Source organism: Lindgomyces ingoldianus (genome assembly GCF_010093535.1).
Source record: "Lindgomyces ingoldianus strain ATCC 200398 unplaced genomic scaffold BDR25scaffold_8, whole genome shotgun sequence".
Classification (NCBI taxonomy): Eukaryota; Fungi; Ascomycota; class Dothideomycetes; order Pleosporales; family Lindgomycetaceae; genus Lindgomyces; species Lindgomyces ingoldianus.
The window spans coordinates 1,463,197-1,479,202 of NW_022985169.1; the positions used below are offsets into that span (position 1 = coordinate 1,463,197).

Consider the following 16,006-nt stretch of genomic DNA (forward strand, 5'->3'; position numbering starts at 1 on the left):
AGAGGGGGGGGGTAGTGTAACAATCCTCATGAATCGTTCCATCTTGGGTCGCTCGGATCCTATCTGAAGGGTCCCCGTATCGGCCCCGACCATGACTCGACCCAGTCCCCTGCAGTTACCCCTATTCCCGCATGTATTTAGTCGCACCTTGCCCCTGTAGCTAGCTCGGTAGTTTTCTGATATCCTACGTACAAGGCCTATAGGTGTCATTGGTATTCCCAGGTCTCTGAGTCCCCACGCACTCCCATATGCCTCTGAGTGGATTCATACCGCATTCGGACCCATTGTCTTGCCTGCGCCGTTACAACCCTATTCTAGCGCAAAACAGCCCACTTTAGCCCTGTATAGAGTAATACAACATAAGATATTATTTAGAGTCTACTTTTACTACTTTCTTACATGTATATAAGTTATGCCTAGTCTAATTACACTACTTATATTACCTTTAACTTAGCTTACCTTCTTTAGCGCGCACTTATGTCTTTAGCTTCTTTCTATTACTACGCGCTTTAAACTCCTTTAGAGTAGTTAAATAAGCTTTATCCTTAACTATTAAAGTCTTTTTTGCCTAAATTTACTTCCTTTTATATAATCTATGTTATGTAGCAGCCTTATTTACTACTTAAAGCTTTATAATCTTTTTTTCCGCTAACACTAGCTTATGCGCAATAATTACTACCCCTTTTAAAACTTTTTTAAAAGCTTTTACTATAGACATTAGTAAGCTATTTATATGCCTTTAAATTTTTACTTTTATAAGCATTAATTATAACTTAAATTTAAGAGTATTACTTAAGGTTTATAACTACTAAAGCTTGTTATTAATAAGTAGTAGTAGTAATAAAGTACATAACTAGATGTTAAAGGCTATTTTAACCTATTCTAGGTTAAATAAGACTAAACTAGCGCCTTAAAACTTTCTTTAGATATTACTAGAAGTAATTACTGCATTATAGGCGTGTATAAAGTATAGTAGAAACTTAAGTTTTATAATATAAGTAATCTAGTTATATATAAAAATTTTAGCTTAGCGCTTATACACTTTTTTTAAAAGGGTAAAACAACTTATATTAAGAGGCTATAAAAAGTGCAATAAGTGTAAAAGTGTATAAATAGTAATAGTTTTATTCTTTTTATAGTACTACTAGAAATTAAGTAAGTTATAGCTTTTATAGCTATTAATAATAAAAAGCTAATAAGCGCCTATAACCTTTTTTTATATGCTTATTAAAGTGCTTTAACTACTACAGCTTAAGCTTATTTATTATCTAGCTGTTTTTAAAAACTGTAATAACCTAGTTCTAAAGTAGATTTTTTTTTATACTAAGTAAAAAAGTAATAGCAGCTCTTAAAGATAATAAAAAGTAGAATAGCCTACTTTATTATGTTAATGCTTTAGATAACTATTATCTACTTTCTATTACTTTACTATATTACCTTTAGCTATTCTTATCTTTCTAAAGCTGTAATAACTGCTCTAGTTAATATCTAGCCTATTATAAAGCCTAACTTATTAAAGTTATATGTGTTTTTATTTTAGATACTATACTTAGCTTTTATATTAGCTACTAGGTAAAACTAGCCTTAGATAACTTTTAGATCTTTATAAAGTGCTTTTTTATAATTATACTTATAATTAAACTTTATTATAAACTTAGAGCAGTGCTTAACTTATATACTAGGCTAGTTTAAGCTAACCTAGCCTAGATTGCGCTCTGCGCGTAAGGAATTAGCTATATTAGCTACAGCTATAAGCCTAAAGGGAAATCTGCGTGTAATAAGCTTAAGTATATACTTAATAACTACTTTCTTTTTAAGCTTAGTTAGATTTCTTAATTTAGGCTAGCATTTTACTTATAAAGGCTATCTAGCGCGTTAATTACTTAGTGTTATATAAGAGATATTATAGATAGCTATAGTGTGTTATAAAAAAAGTTTTAAGTCTTATTTAAAAGCTTAAAAAGTAAGCTGTATCTAACGTCCTTTAAAAGATTTAATCTAGTGTTGTTGTTAAAGCATTATGTAGATAGGTAGAGTGTAGTAGAGGCTTAGCAAAAGTGGCCAGCTAACCTGTGTAGCCGGCCAACCTGTTAGGTACGTTAGTGTAACAATTTACATAAATTGTTCTATTTAAAGTTACCTAACAAACTGTTATAATATCTCACTGCGACTTCTCTATTTCTAGAGGTCTTCTGTCGTTAACGGAGGGTCTTAAGGAATAGAGACGGTATAGAGAGGAAGAGAGAGTAGGATGATACTTCTCTAACGTATAACAGGGTGCAAAAGAGTGTACAGTTCTTTGTACAATCTAGTTAGAAGTCTAATAAGAGAGGAGGATAACAAAGAGTAGAAGAAAGTAGAGGTATAATAAGATAACTAGGTAGCTTTAGTTCTCTTACAAATAAAAAAAGATCTTCTATACACTTTATATTAAAAAGAATATTAGATATATTGCTATACCTAAGGCTGTGCTTTAAAGATAAGAATAACTACAACCTTCTAATAGTAGAAGTATAACGAGGTAGGCACAGTCAACCACATGGCCTTCTCTCGCTTATAGAGGTTTAGGCTAGACTAGAGACAACCGCTAGTTCTAGTGCTAGCTCTAGCATTATCTATATATATATTATACTATGCGAGAATACTTAGCTTAAGTATTCTCGTGCGTACTTTTTAGTACAGTGGGGAAAGTCGTATAGTATCGGCTTGGCAGGCGGGGCGCCTACCTCATTACAAGAAGAAGGGCGAGACTATATACCTGCTAGCGGCTGTTGTAGCCGCTGGTTTCTAGCTATGGCTGCTAGCGACTATAGTAGCAATTTGCTAAACCTAGCGGCCACACTATATCTATTTAGGTTGTCACGTGACCTCTGTAGGCTGTGCTCTTACTAGCGTTAGTCTATTCTTTCTCTATAGAGTTAGAGTCTTAGCATGTTCCTCTAACCTAACTAGTAGTTGTAACATCTACTTTCTTCTCTCTAAGCTTTAACCTAAAGTCTATAGTCTAGGTACACTTTCTATGCTACAATTTTAGAGTATAAATACCTATGTCTTCTAAGTTTTATTATACGCTTTTATCTCTCTTGTTTTCTGCTAACTCTAATGCTAGTTAATCTAGCCTACTATTGCTATGCTTGTTGCGCTACTTGCCTATCTCTGTTTGTAAAAAAAAAAACACTATATATAGTTTATATTATAAGGCTAGCACTAGGTGCTTAGCATTAACCTCTTTCTTATCTTTTTGTATCTACTGTAATTAAAGAACTACTATAGCTTTTTTATTCTAAACAAAAAGTAAAATTGCTTAAAAAGCAATAAAAAAGCTTTTATAAAAAAACTATATAAAGCTTACTTTCTTACCTAAATTATATTTTCTTAAAATTACATTAACTTTTTAAACAAATATTACACTACATATTTTATAAGTAATAGACAGGTAACTAAAACTTTAAAAGCTTTTAAATAAAAAAACTTTTTAAAAAACTTTTCTAATAACTTTTTAAAGCTAGTCTATTCTTCTCTCTTAACTCTACTATTACTATACATGTAACTGTTAAGCTCTAGCTAGGCTTTTTTTCTACTTTACTTAAAACTTTTAATTATAGCTTTTAAAACTCTAAAAGGCTTTTTTAAAAGGCTTCTTAAGCTTCTAAGTGTTATATAGAAAAAAAATACTTTTTTTACTTTACTAGGTAACATACACTACAGGCAAGTTGCTTACACGCCTAAGTTGTTTACTTTTGCTAAGACTCTACTAAACTACTTTTTTTTACACTAATGCATTCCTAACAACACTACTTAAACGCGCTAAAAGAACATTAAATACAGCTTATACTCTAGACTTTTATATAAAATATAATACTTTTAAAGTAACATACTATAGCTGTATATAAGGTTTTTTAAAAATAATAACGTACACTATAAACAAGTTGCTTACACACCTAAGTTACTTACTTTTACTAAGACCCTACTAAACTACTCTTTTTATACTAATACAGTCTTAATAACACTACTTAGACATGCTAAAAAAAATGTTAGATATAGCTTATATTTTAAGCTTTTAAATAAAATAAAACACTCTTAAAGCAACATGCTATAGCTATGTATAAGAGTTTTAAAAAATAATAAATAGCTAATACACTAAATAACTTTTATAAGCTAATTCTATAGCTAACTTATAAAGGCTAAGTAATAATAAAAAGTAGGTAATTATTAAAACTATACTTAAGCGATATATGTAAGAATTTTTTTCTTAGATAGTATTTATAGCTAATATAGCTAATTCTTTACACACTAAGTATAATTTAGGCTATATTAGCATAAACTAGCCTAGTATGTTTATAAAGTGTTATTTAAAGCTTAAAGTAAAGTTTTATATGTAAGTATAGTTAATAAATATTTAGCTTATAATAAAGCTTATTTTACTAAAGTTATATATGTTATTATTTTAAATACTTTACTTAGCTTTAATATTCTTTATAAGGCTAAACTTACTTTAAATTACTTTAGAACTTTTATAAAAAGCTTTTTTATAGTTATACTATACTTAAATATTACTTTAAGCTTAAAATAACACTTTCTAAACATACTAGGCTAGTTTATGCTAACATACCCTAGATTATGCTTAGCGTGTAAAGAATTAGCTATATTAGCTATAAATGCTATTTAAGAGGAAAATCCTTATGTATATAGCTTTAGTATAGTTTTAATAATTACCTACTTTTTATTATTACCTAGCTTTTATAAGTTAGCTATAGAATTAGCTTATAAAAGTTATCTAGTGCTATAGTTATTTATTATTTTTTAAGAAACTTTATATATAGCTATAGCATGTTTCTTTAAAAAGTTTATATTTTATTTAAAAGCTTAAAGTATAAGCTGTATCTAACATTTTTTTAGCATGTCTAAGTAGTGTTGTTAGAAATGCATTAGTGTAAAAAAAGTAGTTTAGTAAGGTTTTAGCAAAAGTAAGTAACTTAGGTGTGTAAGCAACTTGCCTGTAAAGTATGTTATATTAGTTATTTATTATCTTTAAGAGACTTTATACATAGCTATAGCATGTTGCTTTAAGAGTGTTGCGTCTTATTTAAAAGCCTAGAGTATAAGCTATATCTAACATTTTTTAGCATATTTAAGTAGTGTTATTAAAAATGTATTAGTGTAAAAAGAGTATTTTAGTAGGGTCTTAGTAAAAGTAAGCAACTTAGGTGTGTAAGCAACTTGTCTGTAGTGTACGTTATAGAGACTTAGAAACCTAAGAATTCTATTAATACTTATAGGCCTTATATAAGAGGATATTAGAAAACTACTAAGCTAGCTAGGAGAAGAGGTGCAACTAAATACTTAGAGGAATAGGGGTACAGCAGGGGCTAGGGCAGAGTCGGGGCAGATACAAGGAACCTTTGGATATCAGTTTGTCAAGTAAACTTGAATGGAACGATTCATGCAAATCGTTACAAGGAGAAGGTAGATGTAGTATTAACATAGGATAGAACACAATACTACACCTTACAGGAGTAAATAGTGCTATTATAGACTAGAATAAGGTGTGGATTTGGTAGGGTCTTAGCGGAGTGGCTAGCTGTCAGATTTGCGCACCTACTGTCAAGACAGGAGGAACGCTTGACGAAAGCTGCTACATAGTACGAGCAATAAGCTTGAACAGTATGTTGCTGCAAATTGCAGCATTTTGCAGGCTAGTCGCGCATAGGGCAAGTGCGCGAGGGACTTAGATCAGCAAAACAAAAAGCTAAGCAACATAAGTAGAGCAGAAAAAGGATTAATAAATAAGAATAATTAATATAATTAATTAATTATTTTATATATTATATCTAAACCTATTATTTATCTTAAGAAGCCTAGAAATAGTGCTTTAATCTAATAATTAAGAGTCTTAGTGCCTCTATTAATACAAAATGGCCACCTAGCCTCCTTAAGACGCGACAGTCGTCCTTTGAGACCACACTGACTACAGAGCCTGGATGATGCAGCTGCAATTAAGATGTGTAGCGCACAGCATCTAGCCGCAAGTAGATTCTAAGTTAACTATCTAAATAATCTCTAAACTAAGAGCTCTAGAGATGCTACTAATAGCTAAGTTTTTACTAGCCTCTAACATTAAAACACCTACGCACATAAATAAGCTATTAATAAGCAGTATTAAAGCCTTTAAAGAAGCTATTAAATACTATAAGATTAAAGCTAACAAGTATAAAAGTAATAGACATAATTATAAAAAAAAGTAATTAAGCTTCTAATAAATTATTATCTTTATCTAGTTAATAGTTAGCCTGCATCTACAGCGTACATGCTGTTCTCTAGATTAACTACTTAGACAGTAGATTACAAACTTTAAAGCTATAGTAGGCGTTAATAACTAATTTAAACAAGAACATGTGCGTAACTAATATAATGCATTCCTAAAGCTGCTAAGAAACATAAGCATATAGAACCTATAGCTAGTAGAGTATAATTACGCTGCTATAGAAGTAGAGACATAAAATGTTCTAAAAACAACGCAGTTTAATGCTGTTATAAAAGACTTTTTAACTACTATAAATAAAGTTGCCTTTTATTAGTCTACAACTTTTTAAGAAAGTAAATAGTTTACACTAGACATAAATTAAAAAGAAATAATAAAGCGCTTTTAAAAACATATAATGTTAAATTATCTAATATATATAAGAAAGTATAAAGCTGCCTTTATAATAAATAACTTATTATACTTTACTAAAAGTAGAAAGACTACCTAGAGCATAAATAAAGACACCTATAGTGTAAAAGTTATAATGTTAAGAAAATAAAGTAGACCTTAATATTAATATTATTAAAAAGATAATAAAAAGTTATTTTTAAGCTAAAAACCTACTAAAACAAGAGGCACTAAATGTCCTACATGCAGACACATCTATGCACTAAAGGACTGCTTCTATGTCTATCTAGACAGAGCACTAGACTAGTAGATGCTAAATAAGAGAGTTAAAAAGCTTATAGCATTAAAGCGTAAGCATAACTTAAAAATTTAAGGCCTACTAAAAGAGCAGTGTAGACATAATTTAAAGATACTAATTCTAAAAAGTTTACATACACTTATACTAAAGATACAAGAAAACTAACTTAAAAGCTAGAAAGTATTAAAAGTTAAGGCAGCTGCATTACTAGCTATAGTTAATTTAAACTAAAATAAATATTTACTAAAAAAATTATTTATCCTTAACTTAGGCTTAACATGCTACATTATAAATAATTCTAATTAGATCTACAACTATTGTTTACTAACACTAAAAAACTTTATCTAGTCTAAAAACTCTTATATATAGATTTAAAGCTATAGATTAATTACACTAAGCCTAAAAAGTAAGCATAGAACACACAGTTAAGCATACAGTCTTGTACTATATAACGCTGCACTGTGCTTAGACCTGCTGTGCAACTTAGTCTTGTTCTGCCTACTGCAACAGAAAGGAATCTAGTAGGACACATAAGCAGAGCTAACTGCTTTAAAAGCCCTAGATAGGATAATAATTAGAGATCTTATAAAAATCTATAGCTAATAAGTGTTAGAGTACTATCTACTATAAAAGGGCTTATATTATACACACATAATTAACATAAAAACTAAATGTAGTCTATAAAAGGTATCTACAAAGCTATAGCATAAGCGTCTTAGACACCTTAGACTAGCTACACTTTAACACCTTATATAGTAAGCTAAGGGGGTGTAAATTAAAGAAATTACAACAGTCTAATGTAACTTATGTAGCAGAGCTAAGATATAATAATAAATTAGCTGTGCACTATAAATTAGCAACAGCAGACCTAGTAAAAGACTGTTAATTAATTTCTATGCATATAAAGCATAAAGCATTATAAAAAAGTAGAGTTAAATGCTAATTACTAATAAGTATTTTAGCCTCTAGTAGAACCTTTACTTTAAAAATAATAAGCTTGCTAAATTAATTATTAAAGCTTTTATAATCTTTATCCTCTTTTTAAAGAACTATTATAACATTACTATAAAAGTTATTAAAGCTAATAATAAGATTATAATAGTAAAACTAGAGGTAAAACGCTAGCTAGCATTACATAAAATAACTATTAAGCCTTTAGCACTAGATACATAAGCCTAGAACAGAGAAGCTAAACGCTTAAAGGGTGTAAACAAGAAGAAGTTATAAGCTATACAACTAAATGCTAACCTACTATAGAATGTATAGCTATACATTACTAGAGCTAGCGTATACCTATATAATTAGACGCTAAACTATGCTAATAACTAGAAGACACTATATAAGATCTTCTTTACATAAGCAGCTCTAAATAATAAAGTTATTATGTTAATTTAAAAGCTAAGCTTTACACATCTAAAAGCCTATAGCTATAAAGCATTTATAATAACTAATAACACATATTAGAATAAATTTAAGCTACAGAGGCTAGACCTAAAGGCATAGATTAGATATCTAGTTAAGTACTAATTATTAAACATCTACTATGTATAGATACTACTACTAGTAAAAGTAATTTATACATGTAATGTTATTTTTAATAAACACTTAATCTTTAGCAGTAAGCCTAAAGACCTAATAGATAACCTTATACACAACACTATAAAGAAAATTACTATATATATTAGAATAATTAAGCTTCTAACACTTAGTTATTAGCTAGAGATAGAGTTATTTTATAAAGACAACACTATAGATAATACATTAAATTTTAATAAAGTAGACCTACTAGGCTACTATTAAGAAAGAAAGATTAGAGATAACTATCTATTTTCTCTAAATACTCTGCTACCTGCAGCATTACTTATGTAGTTAATAGCTAGAGCAGCACTAAAGCTAAGCTAAATAAAGTTGTTAAAGACTGTACTATAAGCTACAGCCTTTATAGCTAGCATAAGATCTAGAAGTGTAGAAAAGCATAGCAGTAAGACGCTAAATAAAGTAGCATTAATAAGAATACTATCTAAAAGAAAAACACCTTATAGAAGCTAGCTGCTACCTCTGCTATTAACTTAAAAGCAACTAGAGGAGCACCCTCTACATAAGATGTTTAAAGCAGCAGAAAGAACGCACTTAGACAGTTATTAGATAATAAAATCCTAGACAGAGGTCTAGATAAAGCTAATTAAGGCAGCTAGACAGCAGATCCTAGATTATATGTAGGTGTACACTTACAAGCTAGACAAGCACTATAGATTATAAAGATATAAGACGCAACTAGTAGTCTGCAGTAATTAATAGAGAAACATTACTACATAAGACACCTATGCTGCCACCCTAGCAGGACGCTTATTTTAAATGCTAATAGTAATATCTGCACGCTTTAACCTAGAGCTTAAACAATATAATGTAACTAACGCGTTTATACATGCAGCAATTAACTGCAATATCTACATGCAGATGCTAAGAGGCTATTAGAAACTAGGTACAATATTAAAGCTTTAAAAAGTACTATATAGCTTATAAATTTCTTCTCTACTCTAGTAACACTATTTTATAACAACTTTTAAAGGCCTTAGGTTTTTAGCTGTCTTACATAAACTCTGCTGCATAACTAAAGCTAGAATATTTGTCTTCTTCTACGTAGACAACCTTATTGTTGCGTACAAGAAAGGCTCTAAAGCAGATGCACAGCGTGTAGTAGACTAGTTATAAGAGAAGTATACTCTAATAAGAGGCAAGAACCTATAATAGTTTCTAGGAGTTAAGATTATTAAAGATTAACAGCAATAAATAATTTAGCTGTCACAGGCCTTATATATTAATAAGATAGCTAGGCTAGCTAATAAAAAGAACCTGCAGCATGCTACACCTATAAGTAGAATTAAACTTATGCTGCAATCTAGTTTTGTAACCTTATTAGAAGTAAATTAATATTAGCAGAAGATTAGATCTCTGCTCTTTACAGCAGTTACTACAAGACTAGATATTGCTTTTGCTACATCACGCCTTGCACAGTTTCTCACAAATCCCGCATCTAACTATTAGGATGCAGCCGATTAAGTCATCCTGTACCTACATGCGACACAGACGTACGCACTCTAATTAGAAGGAGAAGACTACCTTATAGTAGCAAGCAATACATTATTTATAGACAATACACTAAATAAAAAGAGCTCTTAGGGCTATGTTATTTAACTATTTAGCAGATAGATTGCATAGCAAGTAAATAAATAAGATACAGTTATAACATTAACAACAGAAGCAGAATTACTTACACTGTTCTAAGTTGCTAAGGAAGCTATGTTTATAAGAATACTTCTTAATTAGCGGAGCTTGCTCTGCTTCTTTCTGTGGACTTTAGTTTTCTTTAGTTAGGGCTTAGCAGCTAAGAATTACTGCTTTTAGCCTTTTTAAGCTCACGTAAGCATAAAAACAGCAGATCCTTAGATAATTATTTCCTGCGCAAAAACTAAAACCTTGCTGCGCGTGTTGTCTAATACCTGTCTAATACCTCCTGCTACAACCTATAACATAGTACCTCTGCTATTTAACGCTAATAAACCTCCCCTACTCTGCAATAATTATTATCACCCTATAGATCTACAGAGAGACAGGACGTTTCTCTAATAAAAAGTTTAATGTGCGCCCTACAATACACAAATTTAGGCAAGGAAGCGCCCTACCTAGGGCAGCCCTATACCTCTACTGCTAGCTAAGAGGCGCGCTCTTACTAATATCACATATGTCACAAATAACAGACTACAACCCTATATCCTGCTGTTGTCTCCTCTAGTACCCCTATGTTGTTATTGTTCTACGCTATTAGACTAGGCAAATAACATGTTTAAAGAAAATAACAAGTAAAAGACTTTATGTTAAAAGTGTTACTAATTAAAAAGTAAAGTTAATATTTATACTATAAATAAAAAACTAGCACATGTATTGCCTTTTATAAACTTTAGCCTATTAAGCTCCCTTTTTTATAACATTTTTACACAACAGACGCCTTAATAATCTCCTTAATATAAAATCTTTAGCCTATTAAGCAACCTCTCTAATATACTACTTGTGCTATTTACTTTAATTAGTTTAAGTACATAATGTACTTAGAAGCTACTGTTAACATAGAAAAGGTTTTAGTCTACACCCTCTTAGTTACAGAGAGCAGGTATAAATAAAAACAACCTTAGTAATAGTTTAGATAAGGACATTAACATAAATATCTTTTTAAACGCTAAGCGCTGTGTGTATAATTTTCTATCTGCGCCTGTACTTATAAATTTTAATAATGTTAAATTCCTTAAAGACTAGGCTATACTAGAAGTTAATAAAGGCTATATTAACAACTTCTATAAGGGTCTACTTAATATTAAGTTAGATACATGCACTACCTATAATTAAAAGTAGTTTAACATAGGATTAAATTAATAAAGTACTTGCAAGGAGTGCGCTACTAATTTACTTAAATATAAACATAAGAAGGAATTTATTCTACTTTAGAAAAATGTAAATAACTTTAATTCTAGCCTTTTACTAAACTTTTCTAAGTTAACTACTACTAAAGAGTAACTACTAGCATGTGTACATGTTAATATAATAAACCTCTCTGCTAGAGTAAGTAGGCACTTTGTGCATTATAAATAACTACTAAGTCCTTTATTATAACTTTAATAAAATGTAAGTGCTAATGTATTAGTATTAGATAAGGTATTAGACTTATTAATTTATAAGCACTTAGCTAGCTGCTATCTATAGCAAGCGCATTACTATCTAGGCTTAAGATGTGCAGCTTGTTATTTGCATTACTTAGGATTTTAGCTAGTACTTTAACTTTGCTAATAAGTACTTGTGTAGACAGACCTACTAAGAGGTGTTCTCTTACATAGCATTTATAGGTATATAGGTCTTTGTGTAGAATTTATAGGAATATAGTTTATAGGTTTTAGTCTGTAGACTACTTTTTATTGTCTGCTCTGCTTATAGTCTTCTTCTATAGGCTTCTTCTAATGCAGTCTTCTTCTCTAGAAAGAGTTTAATAAGTGACTTAAAACAAGCTCCGCTTATGCATTCATTTATAAACTGTTATAGTATGTTAAACTATAGGTTAAGCTACCTAATTTAACTATTATAATCTAGTGCAACAACAAGCAGATAATCTAACTAGTAAACAAAGAGATATCTTAACTTTAAACTAAGCTCTAACATGTCAACATCTATAACCACTAGCTCTAACAGGAAGTCTCTTGACAAATGATTAAGGTTGTCTATGTCCCCTCTAGCAAGATGCTTGCAGACAGACTTACTAAAGCGCTTCTAGTTAGCAAATAGCCAAGCTTTCTTCAGCAAATTTGGCTAGTTAACGTCAGGGAGAGGATAGTCAGTCAGGAAGCGGATATGGAAGAGATTAAAGCAAGAATGGAAGCCCTGGAAGCATACTAAGGTTGCGCAATCAGGAACCAGCTTAAAGCATGTCCAAGCTGAGGGGGTGTGTCAGATTTGCGCACCTACTGTTAAGACAGGAGGAACGCTTGACAAAAGCTGCTACATAGTACAAGCAATAAGCTTAAACAGTATGTTGCTGCAAATTGCAGCATTTTGCAGGCTAGTCGCGCATAGGGCAAGTGCGCGAGGGACTCAGATCAGCAAAACAAAAAGCTGAGCAACACAAGTAGAGCAGAAAAAGGATTAATAAATAAGGACAATTAATACAATTAATTAATCATCCCATACATCATATCCAAACCCATCATTCATCTCAGGAAGCCCAGAAACAGTGCTTCAATCTGACACTAGCACACCTGTGAGGTACGTTATTTGAAAGGTTTAGCTAGTTAAAGGGGCTTGGTGCCTGCTGGCATGCAAGATAGTATTTCTACCTTAGATACGACTACACAGTGGCCAAGCGTCGACGGAAGTATAAATTCATCTCTATTACGATTCCCGTTGCCATGCACCACATCAAATGTTCGCATCACCCTGCGGCGTTCATATGGTCTGTGCGCACAGAGCAACGACTTGTTTTGGTTCCTCGGTAAGATAAACAAGGACCCGCACCATCCATCGCGACTCACCAACGACCCTCTGCACCCCCCCTAAACTCTCTACATCCATATAGCACCGCCGGCATGTCTTTCAATCCGCGCATGAGCGCCGCGCCGCGTGCTGCCTCCTCAAACCCGCGCGGTCGCCAGCAGGACGAGAGTGACGCCTTCATGACGCTAGTACGCACATGGCCCTATTCCCTCCAAACAACCCTTCTGACTGACCCATTCATAGCCCGACTCCGAAATAGCTGGCTGCATCACCGACATTGGCATCCACATGACCGTCGCAGATCTTCAGAAGCCGAATCCCCAGCAGATCCAGAAGATATTTGAATGGCTGGCCGAGATCCTGTTGAACACGTCGCGTGAATCTGTTGCGCCGGCGATGAAGGCTGCTTCGGAAGACATCTGTGGGCCGGATGCAGATCGTATTTTTACGAATGATACGAGGGATCTTATGGGCTTCTTTGTGGTCATGAGGAGACTACTTCGGGAGGTAAGGATCTATCCTTTCCTTCTTTCCTTTCATCCTCGTTCATCCTGAAGATGTGTTAGACAATATTTGCTAACAGTGCTTAGTGCGGCATCCATGACTTCACCTTCCAAGATCTCTACAAGCCCACCCACCAGCGTCTTGTTAAAATATTCTCCTACATGATTAACTTCATCCGCTTCCGCGAATCACAAACGTCCGCCATCGACGAGCACTTCAACAAAGCCGAACGCACGAAACTACGAATCGAACAACTCTACCACGATAACCAGGCCAAGGAGATGCAGCTCGCCGGGCTCGAGCGCAATCGTCTCGCAACTCAGCGACTCATGCAGGAGAAAGAGAAGCGCAACAATGAGTTGAAGAACCGATTGCTGGAGCTGAAGAAGGGCCAAGAGGCTGTGGCAGAGAAGTTAGAGCGCGCGAGGGAAGAGCAAAATAGACTAAAGGCGCTATTGCAGCAGAAAGTGGAACAGAAGGAGATTGTGCAAAGAGATGTCACGAAGTTGAAGCCGTACACGCAACAGTCTCCTACCGCACTCGAAGAGTCTCTGCGTGATTTGAACGACAGGCTTATGGGGGACAAGATGCAAATCGACTCTTTAGATCGCCGGGCCCGAGCCCTGCAGACTTCAACAGACTCCTTCACAGTTGTGGCGGCTGATGTCACAGCCTGCACCCGTCTCCTTACAGATGTCCAAGCCGATCTATCGAAAGAAGAGGAGGAATTGGCAAAAGCAATAAGACACAAAGATGCGCTTTCAGAACGCAGCAACAACGTCCGTGATGTCGAACGCCAGGAACGACTGCTCCAGAAACAGCTTGGCAATGTGAATGCCCGGACTGAAAAACTCCGCAACAAAGCCGACGAAGAGGCAGATCGGGCAAAGAGGCGCATGGAAGAGCTGCGCGAGACTCATGCTAAGTTGGCAGAGGAGAGGGCTGAGAAAGGCCGAGAGATGGAGAGACGGCGTGTTAGAATTGAGCAAACGGAAAAGAAGGTATGCTTAACCTGGATTCTTCGCTGGCATTTGAGTCTGTGCATGCATGGAAGGATGAAAAGCTAACGGGAAGCAGATGGCTGAGCTCAAGGATAATATCGAAAACGAAGTCCATGCTGCGCATGATGAGTATATCAAGATGGAGAGTCATATTAAGCTGTATATTACAGAGATGGAACAGAGTATTTAGACTTGGGAATCGGGCTCGGGTTGGGATTTGTTTCCGAGATTGATACCCAGACTTTGGTGTAGCATGATTGTGAGTGTGGTAAATGGCGTTTTGGTTGCTTTTTTCAACGAATGCCTAGATGGCCAAGTGGCTTATGTCTTGGCACTAGGAGAGGTAGGCCCAGCTAGCAGCTGTGTTTTGAACGCTCTCCATCAATCACCTCCGTGTCTATGCCGTCACCGCTCTAGCTAGGTCTGAATATAAACGCAATAGCCACCTCACTTCCCTCATGGGGCCGCTAGGGACTAGAGCCCATGATCCCATTGCTCCTAATACTTTTAGCCTAATCTATAATCCTACAGCTCTGAGGATGAGGATGAGGTCTTTGGGACCCCACTGAACCGACTGGCGAGCAATAGAAAGTCTCCTGAATAGCGCACGGGTGTACAAGGAGCCATCAGTGGCGAGGTACTAACTACTAGTTCACAGTAGAGCTTCCAAACAGCCCTATATCGGTAGCCATTCACTCCTCCGCCCCCTAGGCGCCTCAAACATATTTGGAAGGTGAGTTTTCTACTCCTTCACTCACTGAGCGCGTCTCTAATCAGGCTCCTGCTCTGACTGAGCTTCAGCAACTAATAGGTCAGGTTCAATTAGGCTGGGACGCATCCGAAGCACATTCTGGATGGTTTGGGTGATTGGGGAAGAGGTCTACTGTGGGCACAGGACGGATTTGATGACATTAGGACCCCTAATATCCTGTTTGCACATTAATGGGATAGTCTGTTAGTAGTATTATGAGCCTGAGAGCTCTCTACGATGAGTTGCCTAATTAACTATGGGTTTGGCGTGCCACAATTCTATGTTAATCATATTGCTCCATGGACCCTTGGTCCATAATATATGATTTCTCTCATAATGCATGCCCCTTGCAAGGCTAAAACGAGGCTACAACTACAATGAAATTTGATAGCGAATAGATGACTTTTAGGAGATACCACTTCGCCGTGAAGCGCTAAGAACCAGTCTCGGTGAATTGCTCTAGATTTGGACTGGAAGATTTGATAGAGAACTTTATATAAGCTCACTCGCCACTGCCAACTAGACTCTAGTTTGCCTTACTCCTCCACCAAGCCTCATACATGAGAGCCTATCCACCTACCATTTCAAGCACTAGTTGCGGTCGCCCGTCTATTCCAAACTCTAAGACTATGTAACGTCCACCACAGGCAAGTTGCTCACACACGTAAGTTACTTACTTTTACTACTAATATATTTCTAATAACACTACTTAGATATGTTTAAAGAATGTTAGATATAGCTTATATTTTAAGCTTTTAAATAAAATA

General features: G+C 34.3%; 2 protein-coding genes across 2 annotated transcripts; one reads left to right on the forward strand and one right to left on the reverse strand.

The window, feature by feature from the left end:
* The first annotated feature begins 13,016 nt into the window (after positions 1-13,016).
* On the forward strand, positions 13,017-14,765 carry BDR25DRAFT_341212 (kinetochore protein nuf2). Its single transcript, XM_033693586.1, has 4 exons — positions 13,017-13,171; positions 13,227-13,490; positions 13,574-14,488; positions 14,565-14,765. Exons 1-4 carry the CDS (start codon positions 13,076-13,078, stop codon positions 14,676-14,678), a joined length of 1,389 nt encoding a protein of 462 aa, XP_033550837.1. The 5' UTR covers positions 13,017-13,075; the 3' UTR covers positions 14,679-14,765.
* Positions 14,766-14,885: 120 nt separating this feature from the next.
* On the reverse strand, positions 14,886-15,797 carry BDR25DRAFT_352450 (uncharacterized protein; the record flags this gene model as incomplete). The annotated part of the gene is made up of 7 exons (XM_033695011.1): positions 14,886-14,955; positions 15,018-15,236; positions 15,280-15,368; positions 15,399-15,416; positions 15,476-15,493; positions 15,545-15,709; positions 15,780-15,797. The coding sequence occupies 7 exons, from the start codon at positions 15,795-15,797 to the stop codon at positions 14,886-14,888; spliced, it is 597 nt and encodes a 198-aa protein (XP_033550838.1).
* Positions 15,798-16,006: the final 209 nt, after the last annotated feature.